Source organism: Maylandia zebra, linkage group LG13 (genome assembly GCF_041146795.1).
Source record: "Maylandia zebra isolate NMK-2024a linkage group LG13, Mzebra_GT3a, whole genome shotgun sequence".
In the NCBI taxonomy this organism is placed as follows: Eukaryota; Metazoa; Chordata; class Actinopteri; order Cichliformes; family Cichlidae; genus Maylandia; species Maylandia zebra.
Window position 1 is genome coordinate 6,522,301 of NC_135179.1, and position 26,567 is coordinate 6,548,867.

At 41.1% G+C, this 26,567-nt stretch overlaps 1 protein-coding gene across 1 annotated transcript; it reads left to right on the forward strand.

Moving 5' to 3' along the window:
• The first annotated feature begins 5,652 nt into the window (after positions 1-5,652).
• On the forward strand, positions 5,653-24,656 carry LOC143421761 (uncharacterized). Its single transcript, XM_076891456.1, has 2 exons — positions 5,653-7,183; positions 24,576-24,656. Exons 1-2 carry the CDS (start codon positions 6,196-6,198, stop codon positions 24,587-24,589), a joined length of 1,002 nt encoding a protein of 333 aa, XP_076747571.1. The 5' UTR covers positions 5,653-6,195; the 3' UTR covers positions 24,590-24,656.
• The last annotated feature ends 1,911 nt before the right edge of the window (positions 24,657-26,567 follow it).

Consider the following 26,567-nt stretch of genomic DNA (forward strand, 5'->3'; position numbering starts at 1 on the left):
CGACTCTTCATTTCATGGTGTTTGTCAGGAGCTGACAGCTTGTCCCTGCAGCCGGGTGATGTTCTGCTCTTTTAAAAATCCCTCCAGAGTAAAGGCAATAAACATCACTGGTCTTATCAAACCAGTAATTTTTATTAAAGATAAGACCAGACTAATTTTACAGTTGCCTCAGCCGATTTGTTAAACAAATATGAAGCCAAGCATGACCCTAAATGTGGATTTGACATTTTTGTGTTCAGTTCATCTTAAAGCGAATTAAAGACGCCGTGGTGAGCAAATATATGTAAATCTTATATTATCAGTGTAGTAAGTTACATCTGCTACTGTAATAACACTATTTGGAGTCTTGTTTCCTGTATGTATATGTATATATATATGTATGTGTATATATATATTTATATATATTTATTTATATATATATATATATTTATATATATATATTTATTTATATATATATAAATAAATAGCAGATTAGACATTGAATATATCCACTTAAAGTAACATTTTGTGGTGCACTCCCTGTCTCTTTAAAGAGAGTTGAACTCTCAGTCATACCCAGAGGGCCGCTCTTGCTGGTAAGGTGTCAGTTTACTGCTCATGAAGTCATTCTAGAAAGACAGTCAGCTGATGGCAGCCCAGGCCTTGCTTTACCTCTGGATCAAAGATCAAGTAAGAGCAGAGACGTGACTGGATTTGTCTTCAAACAATGTCTCTGTATGCTGCCTGGAGACAGAAGGCTGAGTAAATTTAGTGTTTGAACTCTTAGGCTGTAAACTCATTACATTATTTAAGGATCTAGTTTATGGAAAATCTAATTAGAAGAGCCCTTTTCTTTGCCCATATTACACCTCTCCATAAACTATGTTGGTTTTGAAAGAGAAGCTGGGACGCCCAGAACAAGTTGATGAGGATTTGGAGACACCTGCTGGCCCATGAAGATAATACACAACAAAATGCCTTTTATGATACTTCATTGTTGAAAGATAGAGGGGCATAATGTTCTGAACCTCAGATGGAAATAAGGTAAGGCAGAAAATACCAAGCCTCTGAGAGGCTGATAGGTTCAATTTAATGTCACAATAAACCTACACATACAAATACATCTTTAAAAAACAAATAAATGAAAAGCACAAAAGTGATAAAAAATACACTAATTCATCATCAATTCAGGACAGTCATGCTGATAAAAGACAGCATCATTGTAAGGAAGCAGTGATGTGTGAGGGGCAGAGTAGGCAAAGGACTAACAGGGACGTGTACTGTTCAAAACGTGGTTTTTATTTTATCTACAAATATGAAAACAATCATATCAAAAACACAGCAAAGAAAATAAGTTGTTCTAAGAAATAAGTATAAAGGAGTTAGCAAAAAAACCAAAAACCACAACGCATAATAGACTGTAAAAGAAACAGCCATAATAATAGAATAGTATGTAGCTCAATAAAATAGAATTGTTCATCAATATACTTTGAGGTTGTATTATATTTTACAGTGTCCACCAGGGGAGGGTCCAACACTCAATTAAATTCTGTTTCCATGGCACCAACATAACGCCACAACAGCCACCTCAAGTTTCTTTGTGTTGTAATGCAAAGATCCTGAAATATTAGATAATGAGACAATCCTTTATGAGCAGCACTCGCCATGGTGGGAAGGGAAAACAATTCTTTACTAGGAAGAAACCTCTGGCAGAACCAGGCTCAGGGAGGGAGCAGCCATCTTCACAACTAGTTGGGGGCCGAGGGGGAAGAAAATACAAAAAACAAGACACAGAGAGACAAGGACACAATGCAAACTGTGAGGCAGAGTGGATAACATGCAGTACTAGCACATAAAGACATGGGGAGTAGAGAAGAAGTGCATAGTACGTGATGGAAAGTCCTCCAGCAGCCTATCTAATCGGTGGTCGGAGTCACTTAATTCAGCTGTAACTATAAATTTTATCAAAAGGAAACCTAAGGAATCTGGTTCCACAGAAGAAATGAAGATTCTTGCTTTTGGAAACTCTAGGAAGCACAAAGTAAGCCCACAGTCTGAGAGCAATGTGCTCCATTGGAATAATGTAGTACAGTGAGATGGTTAAGATAGATGAAATACAGTAATGGGGTCTAATACTGAGGTCAGTAGAAGAGAAGCAGTCTTAAGTATTTTTTTTCTCTAGTTGTTATAATTTTATTAGCAAGAAATTCAACAACTGTTTTTAAACTGGTCAATGAAAATACACTAACCTTTTGGCCTTTGAGCCATTCCAGATATACTCCACTGCTCTTTAGATGCTCTCCACTTTGAAATGATTGGCTGGATTTTCTTGTAAACCATATTGAGACACGCCCCTCTTCTTCTCTTTGTAGTTTCACTTCATATTTAATGTTGAGAAACATTCTTTTACAAGATATGTGTTGTTGTGCCTCTGCAAATATTTCTGTGCAACTTTTAGAGTAATTGAGACACCTTTCTATTCAGGTTAGCTGACAGTGTGACAACTTAGTACTACATCAGTGCATATCAATGCTTCCTGTGACAATACCCCATCAGCCTTTCAAGGCTGAGGGACAAAAATGACGGTTCACTATTCTTCTTATGACCAGCAGGGGGCGACTCATGATTGTAAAATGAAGTCCTCTTGTGGTGAAGTCCATGGTCTCCTTGGCTCTATGACCTCAGTAAACATTTTGCTCTGTTGCCAGTTCATATCTCATTTAATCATTTTGTTAATTTGTTTTAATTTCAGCCCCTGTTATAGTCAAAAGGAATCTTTAATATGTAGTCTATAAGTTTAAGTCTGTCATGACCTATGAGAGTATAAGATTGCAACAAGATAGAAGTTGAGGGAACTGTAGGATGAAGGTGGCCTGAATTAGAGTTTTAAGATTTTACATATTTATGAAGTCTTTTGTTTTTTTTTTTCAATTATGCACTCTAGACTCTTTATCAGTTGCTCCTTTTGCAATGCTCTGTTATATGGTTATATATTATATGGCAAAAGATTAAAAGTACAAATAACCTGCTCTTTTAAAAAGAGGATCAGATTTGACAAATGTGATTTTTCAAATCTCTGAATTCTCATCTCTATTTAGATTATCGGATCAAACGACCATCATACATGTTCTAAGAAAGATGAAATACAGTTTCAATAACCTGTCAAGGCGTTCATTCCAAATTTGCTCCAAGACTGGTTTCAGGTGCTCTCAAATGGAAATCCTGACATAACCAACTGGTTTTGTCAGGATTTCCATTTGAGAGCACTTGTGTGGATGTGGAATTTCAAATCCATATTAAGACTCCAACCCTCTTCCTGTGCTTGAAGTTTCACATCAATCAGCATTTCATTTCACAGTCTGATGCATTCTTCTCAAGTCTGGAATTAAGATAGCAAGATGGTGATGGGAATCCACTAAGCTCAAGGATTCAAATTAGGACTTTAGTTACTTAGTCTGTCTTTGTCCTAGCACCAGTGAAACATGGAAATGAGTGGTTCAGACTCCTCTTTATTTAATTCAAATCACTATTTTGTTTTGTTTTTACAATATTCAAATGTCCTTCTTCCATTTCTAGTATCCGTGTGTTCTGAGGGTGTAATAAACAACTCAAGGAAACACACGAATCACTCAAGTCAAAAAAAATATAAGTTTGTTTCAGCTGCAGTTTCTGACAATTTACAATTTATCATGTACTACAACAGGACAGACTACCAAAGGGTGCACTAAGCCTTACTCCTAATAATCAGAAACAGTGATAGCATTGACATGACAGATGGCAGTGACCTGGTTTAAATATTTAGTCCTGCATTATTAAAAATCTTTGTTTTGGTGGTACACTCTAAAAATTAAAGCTGACATTTACTTAAAATTTTTGATGCAATATTTTTATACTCAAAAATATTGAGAAGATTGGAAACCAGTCAAATCTCTTAAATATACTTGATCGATTGAATAACTAAAGCTTAAACAAATTAATTTGAAATGAATAATTGTAATTGGTACAGTAACATAAAAATAAGTAAATATAACTGAAAAAAATGAGTAGATAATACTGAAATGCTTGGTAAATGTAACTGAAAACAAGATGGTCATTTAATATAAACATTTTTTTCCATTTACTTAACTGAACTTAATCAAAATTGGAATAAAATTAAATATGAATTTTATTGTATTTCACTGGTAGTTCTAAGTGTGTGTTTCATAATACATGTATGAAAAATGACCACGTGTTCTGTCCTCGCTAGACGTGGGCTTGACTTATATTATCCTGTTTGACAGACAGTGAACAGAATGAGAAGAAAATGCTTACTCAGATTCTTCTTTACTTTGATTTGCATCTCCAGTTTACAATGCCATGTTACTTTGAGTTTCATATACATGGTATCCTTTATCCATTTTCTTTATCTCTCCTTTCTCTTTTTGTAAAACTAAATAAGCACAAAGCAGATAATTATCTTCTCAATCAGTGAACACACATAATGTACTAATTGAGACTTAGTTTTAATGACAACCAGCAACAACATAAATCTTAATGTTGCCTAATTTAAACATAAACGTCAACTTTAGTAAACTAGCATTATTGCTCATAGCAAGTTTGCAAACACATGCTAATATATAGTTGCTAGCACACAAATAGCTATACAAATGAGTAATAGGCACACAGCTGAAACAGTTACTCAGTATACTCACATTACACATACATCTCAATTTAAATAGGTAAGATTATGATACGTAACGGAAACTTACAGGTATGCGTGTGTAACATAGTTAAATAGAGTTTAAGTTAAATCCCGCTAAATGGGACATTGGCGCCACCTACTGTCGAAAAAGTGACCCTGCAATATTCACAAAGGGCAAGGGATTCTGGGTAATCCTCAGAATAATGGAGGATTCCTGCGAGGTAAGGAATGCGCAAATGTCGTGGGGAGGAAAAATCATATCGCAGGCTGTTAAAGTAATACAGTCTGACCCGATTATTTTTGTTGTTTATATATCATTTGTTGCGGGTCATTTCTCCAGTCTTTATGTTGAACTGAGTGCACGTTTATGTGAGATTTCTTTATTGGGAGGAGAGGAAACAAAATGAGAGCATAGTTAGCTAACTCTGTTGTTGCTTTCCCGTTTAGATTTTGTGCTGATTGCCCACGACATTAAAAAGAGAGCATTCTAACCATTGCCTTTTTGTTGTGAATGCAGGTATGTGACTGTGCCACACTGTTTAGAGAATTTACATTGTTTCATGTACAGCTTTAAAATATATTTCTATATTCCTTTCATTTGGGAAATTTAACATGCAATGTTAATGGTGTCGAAGTTTTTCTATTTTGGTTGTATAAATTTACCACTATACGATCACACTGCAAGTGGAAATGTAATCCTCAGAATAATGGAGGATTCCTGCGAGATTTTGTGCTGATTGCCCACGACATTAAAAAGAGAGCATTCTAACCATTGCCTTTTTGTTGTGAATGCAGACCAGAGAAGACACTACACAGAGGTCACATTGGTGCCGTGACTCGTTCGTGACGCTGCTGAATCGGGCTGGTGTCCTCTCGTCGCAGCATCATCGTGGAGCATCAGCTTCCTTATTGTTTAGTCTGTCGGGTAACGGAATCAAACTTTGGGGACTGTTGGACATACTTTTATATTGGCTTTGTATATTGCCATATTGTATTAAGTCCACCTTAGCTGTGAGTCAGGATGGCTCTGCTATTGAGAGGTTGATCAGCATGCTAGAGAAGGTGCTGCTTCAAGGCCCAGGCTATGCTCGAGCTAATGCCAGGCGACAGAGTGCCCGACTGCCGAGAATACCGGGCTTAGATGACACACCATGTTCCATCTGCAGAGATAGCTCCCACTCCACACTCACGCACTGTCGGGAAAACAGATTGTGCTTCATGTGTCACCTACCTGGTCATTCGAGACGTAACTGCCCAGAGGGCAAGTGTACTCCTTCCAGTGGTCATCAGGGAAACTGAACGATCTGCGTGGAGGGGAGGACAGCGCAGATCCAGCAAGTAAGCCTCCCATCTTGGATGTGACTGATATTAATGATTATGACACTTTGTATTCTACTTACAGTGGCATTGTCCCGCCAAATAAAACACTGATTGCACAGGGCTTGCATAGGCTCTCAAACACTGATAGTTTATTCTACTCTGCAGTGACTACTAGTGGTGGACAAGTTCTTAAAGCATTAGTGGACAGTGGCTCTATGGCGTGCACCATAAGTGAGACAGTTGATGAGAAACTTTCACAATCGATACCTGATATTGAGAGACGTTCAGCTGAAGACGTTGTCATTGTTGGTTGTGGGGGTCACCTCGTTACGCCTTCTGCTATGTATGATCTTACAGTGTCAATATATGGCTTTAAGGTGGTGATTCCTGTTCTGGTGGTTCCGGGCCAGGCTGATGACATGATTCTGGGCAGCAATGCGATAAAGTGGCTTATTTCACAGTTAAAAATGACTGTTGGTACCCAGGATGATGCTTTCCCTCATTTGGCAACTTTGCTGTCCTATTCTGATGACTGTGGTGGCAGAGCAATGCCTCCAAGTTTCGGCACTGCAAAGCTTAAGAGACGCATCACCTTGCAGCCCTTGTCTGAACATTTAGTGTGGGCTAAGCTGCCTGCTCCTGATGCCTCAGCGGTGGGAAGTGCTGTCATTATTGAACCCACTCAGTCTCGATCCAAACCTGCACAGATCCTAGTGGGGCGAGTTGTCACTTCCTTGTTTGGGGATGGTTGGGTCCCTGTTAAAGTGGTGAATCCCTCCGACAAGCCCCTCACTCTCAGGAGAAATGCTAAGGTTGCTGATGTGTCCCCCTGTCTTTCTGTGCAGGACTTACCTGAACCTGTTCAAATTCGATCCAGTACACAATACACACAGAACTCGTCGCCCGCACCGAGATCAGAAGCGGAGATGTCACAGCGCTTGTGTGATTTGGGCCTGCAGGACCTGGACCTCTCGTCCTGTGAAGTTTCCCCAGAATGGAGAGATAGGCTGCTGCGACTCATTGAGCAGTATGAGTCCATCTTTTCAAGGCACAAAATGGACTGCGGTGAGGCTGCTGACTTTGTCCACAGAATCCGCCTGGTGGATGACAAGCCCTTCAGACTGCCATACAGACGGGTCCCACCATGCCATTACGAGAAGCTTCGCACTGCCCTAGATGAGATGGAGGAGTCAGGGATAATCCGTAAGTCCCAGAGTGAATTCTCATCCCCCCTTGTCTTAGTTGTGTTGAAAACACGCAGTTCTTTGAATCTTTGGGCTGAAGGAAGGACAATACTCGGTGTATAAATGCTCAATCAACAATCATTTATTTCCATACAATTCAACAATAAGAGCATTACAACGTCCGGACGGGAGAGATGCTACCAGAGGGTCAGGCACATGTCTCAAAATGGTGACGGGTTGCTCAGCTTTTTATAGTCTCTAGTGGCCCCCAGCTAGTCGTAAAAGCCAAAACATCACATTTTTTCTCTGTTACAGCGCCTAAGTTATGACCTCGGCAGTTGTTTCTCTGCTTTCTGTAAGGTGGGGGTGTGGAATGTGGTCTGTCTATCTCCCCTGTCTTTAGACACAGAGTCTCCTGCTTACAACCTTCTCTTCATGATTCAACAATTAAGCATGTCAAGAAAACAGTGTAACACATTCCCAGCAGATCAAGGATACAGAGTGATGCACATTTATCTAATGAACTAATATGTGAATATGTTCTGTTAACTCAAAAGTATAATGAGAACTAAACTACATACAGATCACACACTCTATTTTAAAGGGTATAATATGATCTACAGCAGTATTCTAATTCAACTATTTTGATTACATATATAAGGTAACATATAATAACAGAATAATATCACAATACCCTCTTTTGATCTCTCATTAAAGAGATCACTAATAACAAGCACTTCAGCGTTGCAAGGTCCAGGTTTTCTTGATCCTGAGGCCCTCTGTCCCCCTTTAACGGGTGGACCATATGGGGGATGACCTCTGTGTTCACGCAGTTCAGATGCAAGCAAAGTTAGATTTACAACCATAACAGCAGTTACAGATGACACTCCCATCACTCCCCATTTTCCCACAGCTTTATTTTGGTGCTCCAGTTTTCCACTCCCATTTTAATGCCACCTTATACCTTTCAAATGTACTTAGACTAGAACCTCTGTCTAAGGAGCTTTTAACCTTTATTTTTATTGCTGCAGCTACCAGTGTCTTCCAGTTGGGTGATTCTCAGCTTCTTTCTTCGACCTCCGGGGTTAGACCACCCTTTAGTCATTGCACAGTTCTGGGGATTATTCTGCCCCGATTTCAAACAAAGATCTGTGTGTTTTGGGTTCACCGGCGTGTCCCCCTTTTTGCCAAGAGCCTCTCGAACCTCGTTGGTCTGGTGTTCCTGGTTTTCGCCAACCCCTTCATGGTTATCGCTGTGTCTGTGGGATCCATCTTCTCCAGGAGCCCAAACGTCATGACACTTGACCCCAGTTGCTGTCTCGGCTGTCCCTACATCTGTCTCTGCTGTGAAGGGTCCTCACATCTCCGTGTCCCCGTCTGGTGTCTGTTCCTTTCTCTGCAAGAGACAGAAAACCAAAACACCTCTCTCCCTAGCCTTGATAATCTAATATTGTTATCCATTGTTGTTCTAATGATTCAAATTTGGTTTAAAATATTATGTTCAGGACCTATTCTAATCATAATCTATGTGTGTGTAAAAGAAATCAAAAATTAGTGAACCCTTTCTAAGTCTAACACATTATAAGCTTAAGTTTTACCATAGCTAATTTATTAAACACCAAAATAAACTCATAGAAATTTTCATATCACCATTGTTTGATGTTCGGACTCAACTTCCCCCTTTTTGACACACTCCCATGTGTCAATTCATTGGAGCGTTGCTCCAGCCTTGTCATCCCTGAGGATCTTCGATCCCGAAAATGTCCCTTCTCCTCATGTAATAAAGTCCGTCATCCTTCCATGCCCTGGTAACTGGTCCATCCAGAGCTGTAACATTTTGAAATGTACATACAACAAGCCAAACCACACCTTGGTCACACCAACCCCTTTCTGCCCTGAAGATGTCCAACACCATCTTAGTCTGGACCAGGGTTGTAATAGTTTTGCAATTTTCATCAGTTTTAATCAGTTTTTACCAATTGTTTGCTAGTTTAGTTTAGTTTTTATTTTCTGAAAATCCTTAGTTTCAATTTAGTTTTATTTGTGTTTTGCAAAAATTAAGTGTAACAAAATCCCAGTTCCATCATATCAGTCATGCTCTTCTGGTTATCCTTGGGTGTTGAGACTAATAACTATTAACTCTTGCCGCACCGTGTGGTCCTAATTTTGGTTCAAGTGAATTGATAACCTTTTGAAGGCGATTGTTTCACACCTTTATTTAGATGTCCCAGTCCTGTTGTCTCGGGATACATCACGCTGCCTTATCTGGGGTTAGCTGTTTTCTGGGGATGCGGGTTGAGTGGGTGAGCTCTTCAAGGAGGGGGAGTGTGCTCCCCCTGATGAGGTCTTCTAGGTAAGCTAGGTTAACCTTCTTGTGTGGGCTTTTCAAGTGCACTTTAAGGTTAGTGGGACTTTTAGTTTCATAAATGTCCCTCATGACCCCCTGATGACCCAGTATTTCATTTTTGCACACTGTAGTACACATTTTAGTTTTTGCTTGTAGCTCGCATACTCTACTTGCCACTCCTCTAAGTCCTGATGTTTCTTAGAGAGGGCAACAGTACCTTTAAAATTATATCACACGTGTGGGGGTGTGGCCTTGCCAATTGTTTTGCCCACCTTTTCAAAATGGCTGGCGTGCCCACAAGCACATTTCATGGAAAAAGAAAGGTAAGCTTGATATTTACATTTAAAATGTTTTGTTAAACTCAGATTTTTATTTTATTCTTTTTGCAAGTACCCCTCCTCGGTGGCGAGAAACTGTTGGTGTGGTCAAGTGGGTGCTCTGGAAACAAACGCTCAGGACAGAACAGTTATCAGTCATGTACTTCTTATGTGAAGCTAGAGTCTCCTCCTCCAGTCTCTCTTATCCTCCTGCTCCTGAAAAAACAAAACAAAACAAAGCGAAGCATCCACCCTTCTCTTGTCGGCTGGGTGAATTGTTTATGAATTGTTTATTGGCATTTACTAATCCTAAAGTTGGTGCAGTCATTGTCTCAGTATCAAGTCAGTCAAAACTTTTAGTCGTCAGTCCATCACAGTCCATTCACATGCATACCTCCATACACATTCATACCAGATGTTGCTGATAATGGAGTCTCCCGCGCAACCTATTCGAGCCTCCATCACCAGCAAGATGACGTCATCATTTTAAAGGAAAACAATTCCTTGTTGTTTTTTGGGCCGGATTGACTCGGTGCAATCCTTTTAGATCAGTGTTCCCTATAAGTGAATTTCTCCCAAGCCAATTACAATCATGGAGAAGCACACTTTGCAACTGTTTACAGTAATAATATTTTATAGCGCTTTAAATTTCAATCTTTCAGGCCTTGTTTAAAGAGCTGATTGTTAAATCATGAACTCACAAAATATCAACATATCACCACTGGTGGATCACACCTCTCAGATGTTTTTTCTCCAGTGCACTGTAACAAAAACGAAAACAGACATAACCAACAAAATACTACTAAAATAACACAAACTAGGGCCCGTTGCAGACATGTCCAAGCATAAAACTATCCCTCTCTCGCTTACGAGAAAGAACACAAGCCAAAGCTCACTGATAAAATCAAGCTAGCGCTAAACAAAACCAAACAATCAACCAGAAATTCACAGGAACATTTTGCTTCCTGCCGGGACAATATTGTGTGGGAATGAGAACCTCAGGTGCCGTAACACCTTTTGTTCCTCCTTGAATTAAAACTCAATCACAGAAAATGCCGTACTCCAACCTAACCTTACACTATTAATTCATCAATTTCACTCTGTGCCACTGTTCCTCATCAGGGCTGTGTGAAGCACAGCAAAGAATTCAGTCAAGGCCTTGAGCCATAAACAGACATCACGCACAGACATTGTTTTCATAACCAAACTTTTTAGACCTTATTCCTAAAATCTACATAAATGCCCTCTGGGTGACATATAACACATTCTAAGTAATCAATGGCTCCTCATAAAAATTATGCATTGGGATGTTTGTGTGCAGCATTTTGCATATCAGCATAAGCAAAGCATTCTTCATTGCATCAGCGTGTGTGTGTGTGTGTGTGTGTGTGTATATGTGTGTGTGTGTCATTTCTCACTCACTCAACGAGTGCGCGTGTTCATGTGTGTATTTCACTTCATTCTGAATCTGTGTGTTTGGAGACGTGTGTGTGTGTGTGTGTGTGTGTGTGTGTGTGTGTGTGTGTGTGTGTGTGTGTGTGTGTGTTCATCACTTTCCTGTTCTGGTGTTCTGGGTAAACCACGGCCTGAAGCGTGCCCTGGGGTCCTGCCCCCCTCCTTTTTCAGTTTGTTTGCGACCATTGCTGCTGCTGCTGCTCAAAATTCAGTCCATCCTGGTTCTGACCCCAATTGGGGCAGTCCTTTCTCCAGTGTCGATGTTCACCGCAGGTGAAACCTGCATCTTCTTCTGTGTTTTTGTCCATTCTGAGGTGCCTTCTGTCCTCAGTTACTCCTCTTGTCTCGGTCACGCCCTTTTTCGCCACCCGATCATCCGTGTTGGTCCATCACTGTCCTGCACAGTGTGAATGCAAAGTTATCAAGGTCAGCATTCTTTCGCTCGGCCTTACTTTTCATTCGGGCTTGGCGGGCGTCTCGTCACAGCTCTGTCAGCTGACGCAGTCTGGGAATTTTCCCCCGTGTAGTGAAACGGGCCTTAGGTTTAGTGCTCTCCGTCTCGGCTGCCTGAGATCACATTCCTGCAGGTCTGTTGACATTCTCAGGTCGTTGTTGTGGGTCCAGCTGTTGCAGCATTTGGTCAGTGTCACGTATGGGGGAGAGCAGGAGTCCAGTCAGCCTCGGCTTTCAGGGCCGGCAAAGCAGCCTGTAATTAAATATGTATAGAAAAAACAAAAACAAAACAAAACAAAAACAAACGAAAAACAAAAACAAACGAACAGGAAAATGATGTTGTGTTGGCTGTGTTATTCAGAGGGGAGACAACGGGGCCAGGCCCTGTGTCAGCCTTCTCTCCCCCTTTTTTTTTTGTTTTTTCTCTCCCGATATAATCAACTCCTAACCCACCAAGTTGACAGGACAACACCGGTATATGTTAAAATTCTTAAGATCATGTTTAAAAGCCCAAAAAAGGAATTTTCTTTCATTCAGTAATCACTTTTATTAATCAATCAACAGAAAACATGTCACAATTTGAATCTTTTAACCACTAAATTTGTTGTGTCTTGCCTGGTTGGTTAGACCAGTGTTCCTTTTTTTTTTTTTTTTTTTTTTTTTTTAGTTAAATTGTTGTCCTGCAACCCAGAGGGTTTCTTTGTCAGTAATGTATAGACTTCATCATTTAAGTATGTTAATTTTTCTTTAACCTTGCTGGAAAATCTTCACGTGTTCATGAGTGTAAGCTGTTTCTTCATTGCGTGTATGTGCATTTGTATAAAAGCAGGTTAATTTTATCTTTTCTCAAACTAGGCGTTACCTTAACAGGAGCCTTTCTCTCAGATTTCTCTGCTTGTGTGTGTTTTTGTTTCACCTTTTTGTTGTGATGCTCCGGACGCCTTCCCAACCTCCACAAGTCCGTTGGCCCCAATTTTATGTGTTAAAACTTCTCTTAATTTCTCCTCTAATTCTCTCCTCGCTGCTGTCTTTTTCACAGCTGCTGATTCGTGCTGGGTGTGGTTCCCATTACCTATAATTTTGCTTCGGCCGCTGTGCTTGTGGGGGCAGTTGGTCCAGGTCCGCAGCTTCCTGTATTAACACACTAAGAGATTTATTTAATTTCATTTTCATCACTGTTAAACAGATAAGCAGGCAACACGCCTACCTTGACAGCGTAAACTGTACGCCAGTCTCCCAATACATTCCTCTCTCTACTCCTCCATAATTCTCCACTGCACACCTCTTACTATCTCTCCTTTTTATTTTTATTACACCACAGAGTAATACACCCAATTATGCCCGTCTATCTCTATGTGGCTCCAAATTCCCTCTTTATTCTAATTTCACACTCGTCAGGGGACAGGCACACAACAATTTCAACCACTGAAACGAGGAATTCAACCTTTTTATATTTCTTTACTAATCTAGACTCAACGTTTGTTCGCAAAATGTGTCTTGTTCTAGTCCGGAATAAATGTGAACCCGTGATTACACGGCCGTTCCAGTGTTATTTCCGTAGCTATGCGGGGGCCCTCACCTCCCCAAGTCACCACCTCAGCACCCGGACAACGCCGGTCCTGGCCACGCGTCCACGGACAGGAGGGTCGCTACTCCATAGGCAAATGTTCCACAGGTACACTAGGCATCAACCTTTGATCCTAAAATGTGTATTTGCTCTAATGTCCTCCTAATCAAACACATCAACCGTCACTGTCACTGTGTTCACGCTTCACACTCCACATAAAAACACACTCAGAGCGCGCCTCACTCACACTCTCACTCAGTGCGCGCTTTACCCACAAGACAGCACCCAGAGCGCGCCTCGCAGCTTCACACACACTCTCTCACCCAGAGCGCGCTTTCACACTCACACACACACAACACTTTTCCTCAGCGGGAATTTTACACAGAAACCTCTGAGCTCAACTATTAGATCTTCTGAAAGCACACTGCACCATAGACCAAAATACCCTTTTCTCTGCGCTTATGACCGCCACCACGGGGCAAAGTCGCATCATAAAAGTGATGCTTGCATCCCCGAAGTTATACCTGACATCATAAACCAGGTGTTGCTATGTACTTAAATTTTTACTTTGTATTATGACCGCAGCCCTTTATACTCGACTGACGCCACAAACCACCGTCAAAACCTCTATCAAATGTACTAAAACTAGCACCAACCACTACTGCACTTCACGGCCGCACCACCGGAACACGCCGTATCATAAACCAAACCTACGGACGTGTTTCGCTCTCGCGTTGCCAGCGTCCAACTGCACCGTGAAGCCAGCATCTGCTTGTCCTTAAATCAACTTCTATTTCATAGCCGGCAAAAGCCAGGACGTCACTGACACCATAAACAAAATAAACAAACCTCGACTTCAATGTACTGAACTAATGGCCGCGTCTTCAGAATAAATTCTAATGTATTATTGCTACAGAAGCCAGTATTAGACAAAATTAAATGTGGAAGGTAAAGTGGCTGCATCTAGTCCAACGTAGTATGTTATTAGTATCTCGGTAGAAGCAGATTACTGCAACTAGACCAACGTAGTATGTTATTAGTATCTCGGTAGAAGCAGTTTATTTAACACACTGGAATTCAGCCTCAACTTATGTTGTTAGTATCTTGCGCCAAAGACCAGACACCGACAAATTTACTGTGAAAATACGTGTAACTCAGTGAACAGATTAATTTGGAAAGCCCAATATGCACATTTGGTATTTATAATACAACAGGCTGTGCTTACCTTTTTTTATTTTTGGACCGGTCCTCTGTTCACCTCGCCTCACGATCTCACCAAAGGTCAAATCTGCACCTCCTCAGCACACCAAAGATCCGGGTCACACGGCACCAAGTTGTTGAAAACACGCAGTTCTTTGAATCTTTGGGCTGAAGGAAGGACAATACTCGGTGTATAAATGCTCAATCAACAATCATTTATTTCCATACAATTCAACAATAAGAGCATTACAACGTCCGGACGGGAGAGATGCTACCAGAGGGTCAGGCACATGTCTCAAAATGGTGACGGGTTGCTCAGCTTTTTATAGTCTCTAGTGGCCCCCAGCTAGTCGTAAAAGCCAAAACATCACATTTTTTCTCTGTTACAGCGCCTAAGTTATGACCTCGGCAGTTGTTTCTCTGCTTTCTGTAAGGTGGGGGTGTGGAATGTGGTCTGTCTATCTCCCCTGTCTTTAGACACAGAGTCTCCTGCTTACAACCTTCTCTTCATGATTCAACAATTAAGCATGTCAAGAAAACAGTGTAACACATTCCCAGCAGATCAAGGATACAGAGTGATGCACATTTATCTAATGAACTAATATGTGAATATGTTCTGTTAACTCAAAAGTATAATGAGAACTAAACTACATACAGATCACACACTCTATTTTAAAGGGTATAATATGATCTACAGCAGTATTCTAATTCAACTATTTTGATTACATATATAAGGTAACATATAATAACAGAATAATATCACAGTTGTTAAGCCAAATGGTGACCTGCGCATATGCAATGACTTTAGATGGTTAAATGCAAGAACAGTTAAAGATGCACATCCATTGCCTCATCAGTCAGACGCCCTCGCAGCACTTGGTGGGAATGTTTTTTTTTCTACAATGGATCTCACATCGGGGTTTTACAATGTCAGACTCCACGAGGACGACAAAAAATACACGGCATTCTCCTCCCCATTTGGCCTTCATGAATATAACAGGATGCCTCAAGGCCTGACAAATAGTCCTGCTACTTTTATGCGGATGATGATGTCCATTTTTGGTGATGAGAACTTCACAAGTTTGTTGTGTTATCTGGATGACCTTATGGTCTATGCCCCATCCGAACAGGTGGCTCTTGAACGTCTGCAGATGGTTTTCTCACGACTTTCTGCCAACAACCTGAAGCTCGCACCAAAGAAATGCCACTTTCTTCAGCGGTCTGTGAAGTTCCTGGGACACATCATATGTGGTGAGGGTGTGAAAACAGACCCAAGTAAAGTGCAGGCTATAGACAATGTGGAGGAAGCAGACCTGATGGAGTCTGACGGGGTGACACCATGTGCAAGGAAAATCAGATCCTTCCTGGGGATGGTTCTCTACTACCATCATTTTATCGAGCGGTGCTCTGCAAAAGCTAAGCCACTGTTTGATCTTGTGGCTGAACCAGCTGCGCTACGCAAGAGAGGTAGAGGCCGTAAGCCTAAATTTAAAAGGGGCCACGTGAAGCTGTCTCCGGCTGACTGGACTGATGAGTGCAGGGAAGCATTCAAGGCCCTAAAACATGAACTTGTGCATAGTGTCACATTAGCCCATCCAGATTTTACTGCGCCCTTTCTCCTTGCAGTTGATGCTTCCTTTGACGGCCTTGGAGCCGTCCTCTCACAGTTGCCCCCTGATGGTAGCATCGCCAGACCAGTGGCATTCGCCAGTAAGACCCTGTCACACTCTCAGCTAAACTATCCAGCGCATCGTTTGGAGTTTCTTGCTCTGAAATGGGCAGTCTGTGACAAGTTTAGCCATTGGCTGAAAGGGAGCCACTTCACAGTGTGGACAGACAATAACCCGCTGACATACATCTTAACCAAGCCTAGGTTAGATGCATGTGAGCAACGATGGGTTTCAAAGCTTGCAGCATACAGTTTTGAACTGAAGTATGTCCCTGGCACCAAAAATGTTGTCGCGGATGCATTGAGTAGAGAGCCATTTGTCCAGTCGTGCATAGGCCACAGGCTAGTCACTGAACCTTATGCTGCCCTATTGAACCAAATGCACGGTCTGGTGGATGGGACTGTGCAGGATATGTTTCGGTGTGCTGCAAACTGCCAGTTGGTTGTGGATCAGTCTGAGGAAGGAGCTACAACTATCCTAGCTAACCCTCAAGGTTCTCTCTCGTCACAGGATGTTTCTGCTGTGGCTGCAATATGGCTGCACATGACACTGGTGGTATCAGCCATGTGAGAGGTGTGGGATCTGATATCCCTCAGGTCCCAACTATTGCCCGTCCAGCCTGTACGCCGAGAAGTGAACTCGCTAACCTGCAGGAACAAGATGAGGTTTTGGGCAGAGTTTTCTTTTATGTCCGGCGTCACAAGAGGCCCACCAGGCATGAACGTGCTAGCGAGTCCCGTGGTGTAATGAAATTACTCAGACATTGGTCCAGACTCTTGATTAAAGATGGTATGTTGTATAAGGTGAAGAAAGACAGGAACATGAACGTGACGATTTACCAGTTTGTTGTCCCAGACACTCTGAAGACTGAAGTTCTCCGAGGCATCCATGATACGGCGGGTCATCAGGGCCAAGTCCGCACCCTGTCTCTTGCAAGGCAGAGATTCTTTTGGACAGGGATGGAGCGTGACATCATCAATCATGTGAAAGGCTGTTTTCGTTGTGTGGTTGGGAAAACCCCAGAGCCGAATGACCGTGCCACACTGGAGAGCATTTGTACCACTGAACCGATGGAGCTAGTCTGCATCGACTTCTGGACTGCTGAACAGACTGACAAGAAGTGCGTTGATGTTTTGGTTGTCACAGACCATTTTTCCAAATTAGCGCATGCATTCCCTTGTAAGAATCAGTCTGCCAAGCAGGTTGCTCGCCGCCTGTGGAATGACTTTTTCTGTGTGTACGGCTTTCCCAGACGTATACACTCTGATCAAGGAGCCAACTTTGAGAGTCAACTCATTAAGGAGCTCCTGGACATGGCTGGCATCCAGAAATCACACACCACTCCTTACCACCCAATGGGGAATGGTATTGTCGAGCGATACAACAGGACCTTGGGAAATATGATACGGGCTTTGCCCCCTCAATCCAAAGCCAGGTGGCCGCAAATGCTTCAGATGTTGACGTTCTGCTACAATTGCACTGAACATGAAACAACAGGTTTCGCACCTTTTTTTCTCGTATTTGGGAGAATTCCTCGTCTGCCTGTTGATGTTGTTTTCCAGCATGTTCTCCCTGATGGTGCCGTTGTTGACCACGGTGAATTTGTCGCCCATTTGAAGCGTGACCTGTCTGAGGCTGCCCGCATTGCCAGGCAGAACAGCCGTATTGCCCAGGCTCGCCAGGCGAGGAATTATGACCGCAAGGCTAAGGGTGCGCCCCTCTCAGTCGGTGACAGAGTCTTGCTTGCTAATCGTGGTGAGAGAGGAAAGAGGAAGATCGCTGACAAATGGGAATCCACAGTTTTTGAGGTGGCGTCTGTGAAACCTGACATCAATGTGTACCACATCAGAGACCCTGTGACTCTCAGGGAAAAAGTTGTTCACCGAAACCTACTACTTCCTGTGAGTTTCATTCCTGCAGGAAACGAGTGCATACCAGTGTCAACCTGCCCCTCGGTTGCGGATAGTGGACAAGGTGAACCAGAACTTCCAGGTGATGTGCAGGATGGTGAGACGAAGACGGTTCGCTGGCTCATGCAGATGGACCAAGCAAGTGACAGGGACTCTGCGGTTGGTCAACCTGGTTGTTCTCTTGGTGCGGCTTTCAGCGTCCCAACCTCTGAGGCAGAATCGACTGTGGCCCCGCCTGCTGGGTGTGACCCGTTGGTTTCCCGGTTGCCTTCCCTTGCCCCCTCTATTGAATCTGTTGTGTCCCGGAGTGCCTCCTCGCAGCTTCTGGCGGGAGATGCTCCACATGTCCTTTCCCCTGAGCTTGTGACTGACACACGACTGAGTACAGGGGACCGTGTAGTGCGTACACAGCCACCACCTCTTTGTACTAGATCAGGTAGACCTGTGAAACCTCCAACACGTCTCATTTGTGAGATCAATGAACAACAGGTTGATGATTCAGTGTCGACAGTTGACTCCTTGTTTTCATTTGTGCGAAATATGTTTTCAGGATAGATTACTAGCCGTTTTGCAAATGTGCTGTTACTCAGAACGTTTTGGGTAATACCTGCGTGGAGCAATGTTCACATCATGGGAGGTGTATACGGCATCTTTCATATCTGGGTTGGCAGGGGAATTGGCCGCTCTCTTGCTTGCCTTATTCCATATGGAAAGTTTTTTTAACTGACTTGAACTATCTTGTGCTCCCACGGTCACACTGTTATGTTTTATGCATTGGAAGTTTCTGTTTTTCTGTTGTCATGCCCCAATTTAGCAGGATTTAAGGGGGGTGTGTGTAACATAGTTAAATAGAGTTGAAGTTAAATCCCGCTAAATGGGACATTGGCGCCACCTACTGTCGAAAAAGTGACCCTGCAATATTCACAAAGGGCAAGGGATTCTGGGTAATCCTCAGAATAATGGAGGATTCCTGCGAGGTAAGGAATGCGCAAATGTCGTGGGGAGGAAAAATCATATCGCAGGCTGTTAAAGTAATACAGTCTGACCCGATTATTTTTGTTGTTTATATATCATTTGTTGCGGGTCATTTCTCCAGTCTTTATGTTGAACTGAGTGCACGTTTATGTGAGATTTCTTTATTGGGAGGAGAGGAAACAAAATGGGAGCATAGTTAGCTAACTCTGTTGTTGCTTTCCCGTTTAGATTTTGTGCTGATTGCCCACGACATTAAAAAGAGAGCATTCTAACCATTGCCTTTTTGTTGTGAATGCAGGTATGTGACTGTGCCACACTGTTTAGAGAATTTACATTGTTTCATGTACAGCTTTAAAATATATTTCTATATTCCTTTCATTTGGGAAATTTAACATGCAATGTTAATGGTGTCGAAGTTTTTCTATTTTGGTTGTATAAATTTACCACTATACGATCACACTGCAAGTGGAAATGTAATCCTCAGAATAATGGAGGATTCCTGCGAGATTTTGTGCTGATTGCCCACGACATTAAAAAGAGAGCATTCTAACCATTGCCTTTTTGTTGTGAATGCAGACCAGAGAAGACACTACACAGAGGTCACACGTGGGCAAAAGTTTCACCTCCACTGCACACTTGAAGCAAACTAGCTGGGCATAACAAACTTCCCAAGTACCAACTGAGGCCACAAGAGGGTGCCAAAGCATACGAAACAAAAGCATATTATTCAAGCTATGACAACACACGCTAACTCCATTTGTTTGCCATTTGTCACTTCCTGTTTGCCATTTGTTTGAAAGTTGTGTTTTGATCGTGTCCTGTAGATTTTTGAAATTTGGCCATCAATTTCTGGAGCAAAGACTACTCAAATTGTTGGAACTTTTGGTACAACCCTGTCTGGATTACGACTTTGATACAGGATATTGGACTGGACTAACGGAGTTAACGAGGTAATTGCAGGCTAGCCAACACATTACGTTACGTTAACTCCAAACAACCAAGTACTTAAAGAAAAGATTTTTTTTTCTCTGTTAGCTCAAAGCCTTTCCTACTTGAAACAAGTAGGCAAACAAGGAAAGCAAAACAATGAAAAAGGCTCATGGTTTGTCTTGATGCATTCTCAAGCATCCAGATAAGTAAATCTCCAAAGGTTGATTCTGTTCATCTGGATGTAGCGTTGTCAGTGGGAGAAACGTTTCGTCACTCATCCAAGTGACTTCTTCAGTCTCAGCTGACTGCAGGATCCCCCAATCTTATAAGGGTATATTTGCATAATGACTGAAACCAACCCAAGGATTAGGTCCCCCGACACAAACAGAGTAACATAAAGACAGAGTCTGACCTCCTTAACTAACTCAAAACAGGAGAAAACGGGTGGTCAAAAGAAACGGCAGCTCACCCCTACCCACTCCACTTCCACAACTATCAAGCGCACTGCAGCCAGCGGCTGCCACAGGAATAGGGGAGACCGGGGATAGTTGTAACGTGGGTCAGTTGTAACACTTCCAATTTCTCCAATCAGGGCTAAGTTTCAAATGATGTGACTTATCCTGTGCATGCCCAACTCAGTTCTGCTATCACATGTGAAAAATCAGCACATTTCGTCAAACACAGACAATTTAACACGAAAAAAAGTAATTTGTATGCCAAAAAGTAAGTTTTTCTACTTTATTTCAATTTCTAATAGCATTATCTGCTTTGCAGTTAAACTCATCAAACTTAAATTTTGTTATTTGTATGTCTATGGGGATATATTCTGTGTAAGTCTTTAGTGCTAATGTTTTAGCCGTTGGCTGTAATGTTAGCTAGTTCATGGCTATAGGAGTCTGGGTCAGTTGTAACAGCAACAGTCTGGGTTAGTTGTAACAATAATGCAGATGTTACAACTTACCACACTATTACTTTAACTTATATTAAACAAGTTGGGGCAACGACATCAGCAGAGAGAGGTTCACTGGTCGCATTTGTATATGTGGTTAATGCCATTGGCAACACAATTCCTCCACTGTTTGTGTTCCCACACATACATTATGCAGACCACTGTGTCAGAGATGGACCAGTAGGAAGTACTGGTAGTGGAAATAAATCAGGATGGGTGCAAGAAACAGATTTCCTCATCTTTCCGAAGCACTTTGCAAACCACACCAAGGTAAGCCGTGATAAAAAGTAATGGAATTGCGATGCTGGTGAACAACTACATTTTTTCAGCTTCATTGTTATGTTCAAAATTGGTGCAAGAGTTGTAGGTTATAATGCCCACTGAGCCAATGAGGCCAAACTCAAGGAAGACCAACCAAAATTAATGAAATATTCAGTTGCAGAAAATTCCATAATTTGTCTTTTTTGGGGGGTTGGAATATGTTCAAAAGTTAGATTTCTGCATTCTGTCACACACACACACACACACACACACACACACACACACAGCTACATAAATGGATGTAAGTGCATTCATGTGTTGAATAAACAAAGATTACATGTTAATATTTTGTTAGTACCCTTATTTCATTGTGTTACATTTTACCCCAGGATATGTTACAACTAACCCAGACTATGGGGTTAATTGTAACATTTCACTCTTTGTGTTTGAGACCATACCATGCAATGGGTAATTGTGCTGCAGAGAAAATAGCTGCACTATTTAATAGCCGAGACATGTAAATACTTTGCATTACATTTTGAATCCACTACCTTAAAAGAGCTCCAATTTACAGACAGAAATGTCAAAAATGTTACAACTATCCCCGGTCTCCCCTACTGCTGGGTCATGAGGAGACACGCGAGGACCTCTCCCGCTGTAGCGCTCCAGCCTCCTTTTAATGGGCGGGTCCTCCAGCTGGAACCAGTCACATCGGGGCGGTGTATCCACGCACCAATCGGAGCAGGGCCCTGGCACAGCTGAATTAACATAAAAGGACGCAACACCTGCACAAACAAACACATGGACATGCAAGTTCGTAACACTTCATTGGGATTTGTTTGTTAGGAGCTATTTGACCATAAAGGCCTGATTTGCGCAGTCTCCTCTGAACAGTTGATGTAGAGATGTGTCTACTACTGGAACTCCGTTTGGCATTTATCTGGGCTCTAATCTCTAATCTAATCAGGTGCTGTTAACTTGGGATTTCTGAGGCTTTTTACTCAGATGATTTTATCTTCAGCAGGGTGACTCTTGCTTTTCCTTTCCTGGGGCGGTCCTCATGTGAGCCAGTTTGTAGCACTTGGTGGTTTTTGTGAGTTCACTTGGGGACACTTTCAGAATGTTAGCGATTTTCCAGACAGACTGACCTTCAGTTCTTAAAGTAATGGTGGACTGTCGTTTCTCTTTACTTACCTGATTGGTTCTTACCATAACATGAATTCTAACAGTTGTCAAATAGGGCTGTCAGCTGTGTGCCAACCTGACTTCTGCAAAATACAACTGATGGTCCCAACCACATTAAGAAGGCAAGTAATTCCACAAATAAACCCTGACAAGAAAAAAAAATGTCAGAGAGAAAGTGGCCAATTATACATTTATATATTCTTCTGTGATACACTATCACAGACAGCTCTGACAGCTGACATGGACTCCAGGTCATTAGTCACACTGAATAGGTGAAAGAAAAAGGATGGATGGCTATATGAAATATATTTTATATGTAATGAAATATATTTTGTATTTATGTCATTAACAATGATGAGTGATGGAAATGATTGATTGATTGATTGATTGATTGATATTACTTTATTCAAACTGTTTAGCTCAGTTGACTCAAATACCATGCTTCAGTTTACCTCTACTACTCTATCTCACAGACAAATACTGATGTACTGCAACCACTACATTTGTCTGAAATCTTTATTGACGTATGTTTAAATACAAAATCTCATAATGTTACAAAAGAAGAAACAAAAGCAACACACAATCAAACAAAATTTTTCCATTTTGTATGTTTCTGTGTACCCTTCATTTCCTTTTAAAAGGAAGGGTACACTGTAGTATTAAATTTGTCTGACAGGACACAGATGGCACAAACAATTAACATCCTTTTAAGATACATAATACAGATTAAGCTACTCAAAAATGTATAAATCATATAATCATTTCCCAAACCAACACATAAATGTAAACACCTACATAGGTTAAAAGAAAACAAAAAATCAGTGACACTAGTTATTTAGCTAGACATTTGAATTATAAAAGGTAAAACTTTTTAGTGCCCTTGATACTTTTATTTTACAGTTTATCTGCCTGTCCAGAGAGATTCTCAAAGAGCGTCTCAGTCATGCAGAGAGATGTGATAGGAGGGTCTGTGTTTACCAATGTCCAGGAGCACCACGGATTCCTTGTTTTAGATAAATAAACCTTTATTTTTTAAAAATTTAAAAAATGCTCTTTTCATTTCTGTATTCTCTAAATAACCCCAATGTAATTCCCCATTTTACTGTTATATGTTGTGTTGTAACTACACAAAACAAATATTTAGCAACTGTTTAAATATCTTTTACCAGTCCCACAAGAAGAGTCAACACCCTGTCTGTTTTTTACTGTTCTCCTCTCCATTTCTAAGCTGTCACTGTCACATTGGCTTTTTTGTCCTGGTGTGTTTTCAGCTTCAGTCCCATTAACTCTCTTTTGAAGAACTTCCACAGCTGAGGTGCAGCCTACACTTGGCAAAAGAATTCAACCACAGCAGTTAAAAAAAGCAAATATTTTCAAAGATTAATAAAACTTTTATTAGCTTGTAGGATGAAAAGACAATTTTAACTTGTGAACACACATACAGACTTTGTATTTTTAAATCGGACAGAAAAAATAAGCAAAGGAGAAGCAAAAAAGGGCAGTTGCAAAATCCTGCAGAAAAAGTAAGTAAAAGTTCATCCAAGTCCAAAACACAACCCTCCTTAGCAGGATGCAAATTACAATTTCCTAGTTGATATACATCTGACCATTTCCACCTGCACAACCTCAAATTGTGGACTTTTATCTCTTGGCCTGCAATAGTCTAGATATGTGCAAGCCATCTGTTACATATATTTTTCTGAACATTGATTAGTACATCAACTACAAATATTTTTAACTTTTAAATGGTGTAAAACACCAACTTAAACACTTTTATTTATAATTTAAAGTACTGGCAAATATAACTTCTTTGAATATCCTTTTTTAAAATGAGGTATAGCCAACTAAAATATGTCACTTTAAGAAGACTTAGTGGAACTTAAGTTTCAATATGATTTATCTTACTGAATTGTGCAAAATATATGCAGAACATACACACTCGTCCAAAAATCCTCTGTGTGGATTATAATGGTAATGTATCATTATTATTATTATTGGGGGAGAAAGGGTCTGTCTGCATTGATTACATGTTGGCAAAAAAACCCCACAAAACATTATTTTCTGTTAGAAATGAAGTAAGCTAACGTCTTTCATGGAGACTTCCTATGAGTTTAATTTCCACCTGGTTCACTTTTCTTTTTTTGACACACAGACTTTGAATATAGCTATTCTATTTTCTCTTTCTCCTGCAGAGGTACACTTCTAGCGCTCAGGGTCAGCTAGAAGTGCGTGCACCTGGACCAAACCAAATCAGGAAATAAGGAGGGGAGAGGTAGGATCAGAGGCTGACTGGATTTTGTTCTTTCTTTACAAACAGAAAACAAAACAAATGCTAGCAAACAATCACGTTTATCAGTGAAGCAAACATTATTTTATGGTGATCAGTTATTAATTTCCAAAGTAATAATGACTAATGGACTCTTAACCATGGGCCCTTAGAATCATCATCACCTTTCTCTCCTGCACCCCTGCCAGCACATGTGTGCACACCAAAGCATAAAACACAATAACTTCTCATTATCACTTAAAAAAATAATATACAATCAGAATACTGGTAACAATGTCACTTAATTAATGTCAATTAATATCATATCATAATATTCCAATAATACTTTTTGTGTGTGAAATACATGACATGTAATTTATTAATCATTGTTATCATTTCTACTGAATACAGGTTAAAGTGAACAGGTACCTGGAGGATCATGGAGACCGAGGTGACTTTCTGAAGGAGGACTGGATTGCTCTTGTTCAGGGGATTTTTTCATGATGCGTTTTATGATCAGGTAGACCAAGGCCAAGACCAAGACCAAGCCAAGTCCAGCCCACTAAAATGGTTTATTACCACATTTTGTAGGGAGGAGGTTAGTTCATTTCACATGTCAATTCTCTTCATACCATTTTAAAAAAGCAAATTTTATTTACCTGAGAGTAAAAGTACCAGTCCTGAGATTTCTTCAGTCTATCCTGATATAAGGTACCATTTTCTGGTTCACACCATTTCAGTGGGGCAGCTTTGCCAGCAGTTACATACCTGCCTGACCAATCACTCATTCCACAAGCAATGTAGCTGCCATCAAAGACCAACAGGATCATCCACACAAATGCAGGGACAAGGCAGTGAAAGATTCTCTTTGCATTGTCTTTGTCACAAGAGCACTTCGGTCCTTGAACTGAAGCCATCAGCACAAAGGCCAAAATTCCTGGAAAGATGAAGAATGTAGCCACAAACCCACCATTCACGTCTGTCCCTTTACAGGGACACTCAAACTCTGTCTCCACCAACCTTTCCAGGACCGTCAAAATAAAGCCAAACACAACATTTGATGCAAGTGGGCCATTTTGAAATTCTCTTTTCACTCTTTTCATCCATTCTTGTTTTCCTTCTTTACTCGCTTCTGCAGGCATAGACAAAACCAAAGATTAAAAGTCAGAGAAATAATAATTTGATAATTCTAAAGATACTTTTTTGTGATATATTAACGCTAGTCATTTGACTGTAACACTCATTAGATATGAATCACAAGTTAATTTCAATATTAACTTGAAAAAAATGTACATCACACATAGGGGTGGGTTTTGATTATCGATTTATCGATTAAAATCGATTCTAGCTTGGATAACGTGATATCGATTCATTAAAATCCTGAATCGATTTTTTATATACATTTATTTTGCCCGAAATGCCAGAATCTCAGGTTAAACATCACAAATTTTCAACAACCACCAAACAGCTAAAACAGTAAATGAGAGCAGGAACACGGATTCTCCACAAAGACATAAAAACAATGCGCGGACCCACCGACAGATCAGAATCAGTGAGAAGTCGCCTTTCTCAGCCGACGGCACGGACACGGTCGGGGCTGAAAGCAGACAGCTTACTGATTCGGACGTTTCGGCAGGTTCGCGCTTTGTGTTTACGTCCTTTTTGCGCTGATTCTGAGGTACAGGTTTTTATCTCTCTCCAAACAATATTGACCGAACCAGCAGCAAAAGAAGATCCAAACTACGCTTCACATAAACATCGTCATGAATTCCCTCTGACCTTTGCTGTTTTGCTTCCACCATGATAAAATCACACTTCATGCACAGCTCTCTCTCTCTCTGTGTGTACTTCAAGATCAGTTTCCCATCTAAAAATCAGTTTTCTGCATTTTTCGCTTGCTTATTACGCACAAGTCTAC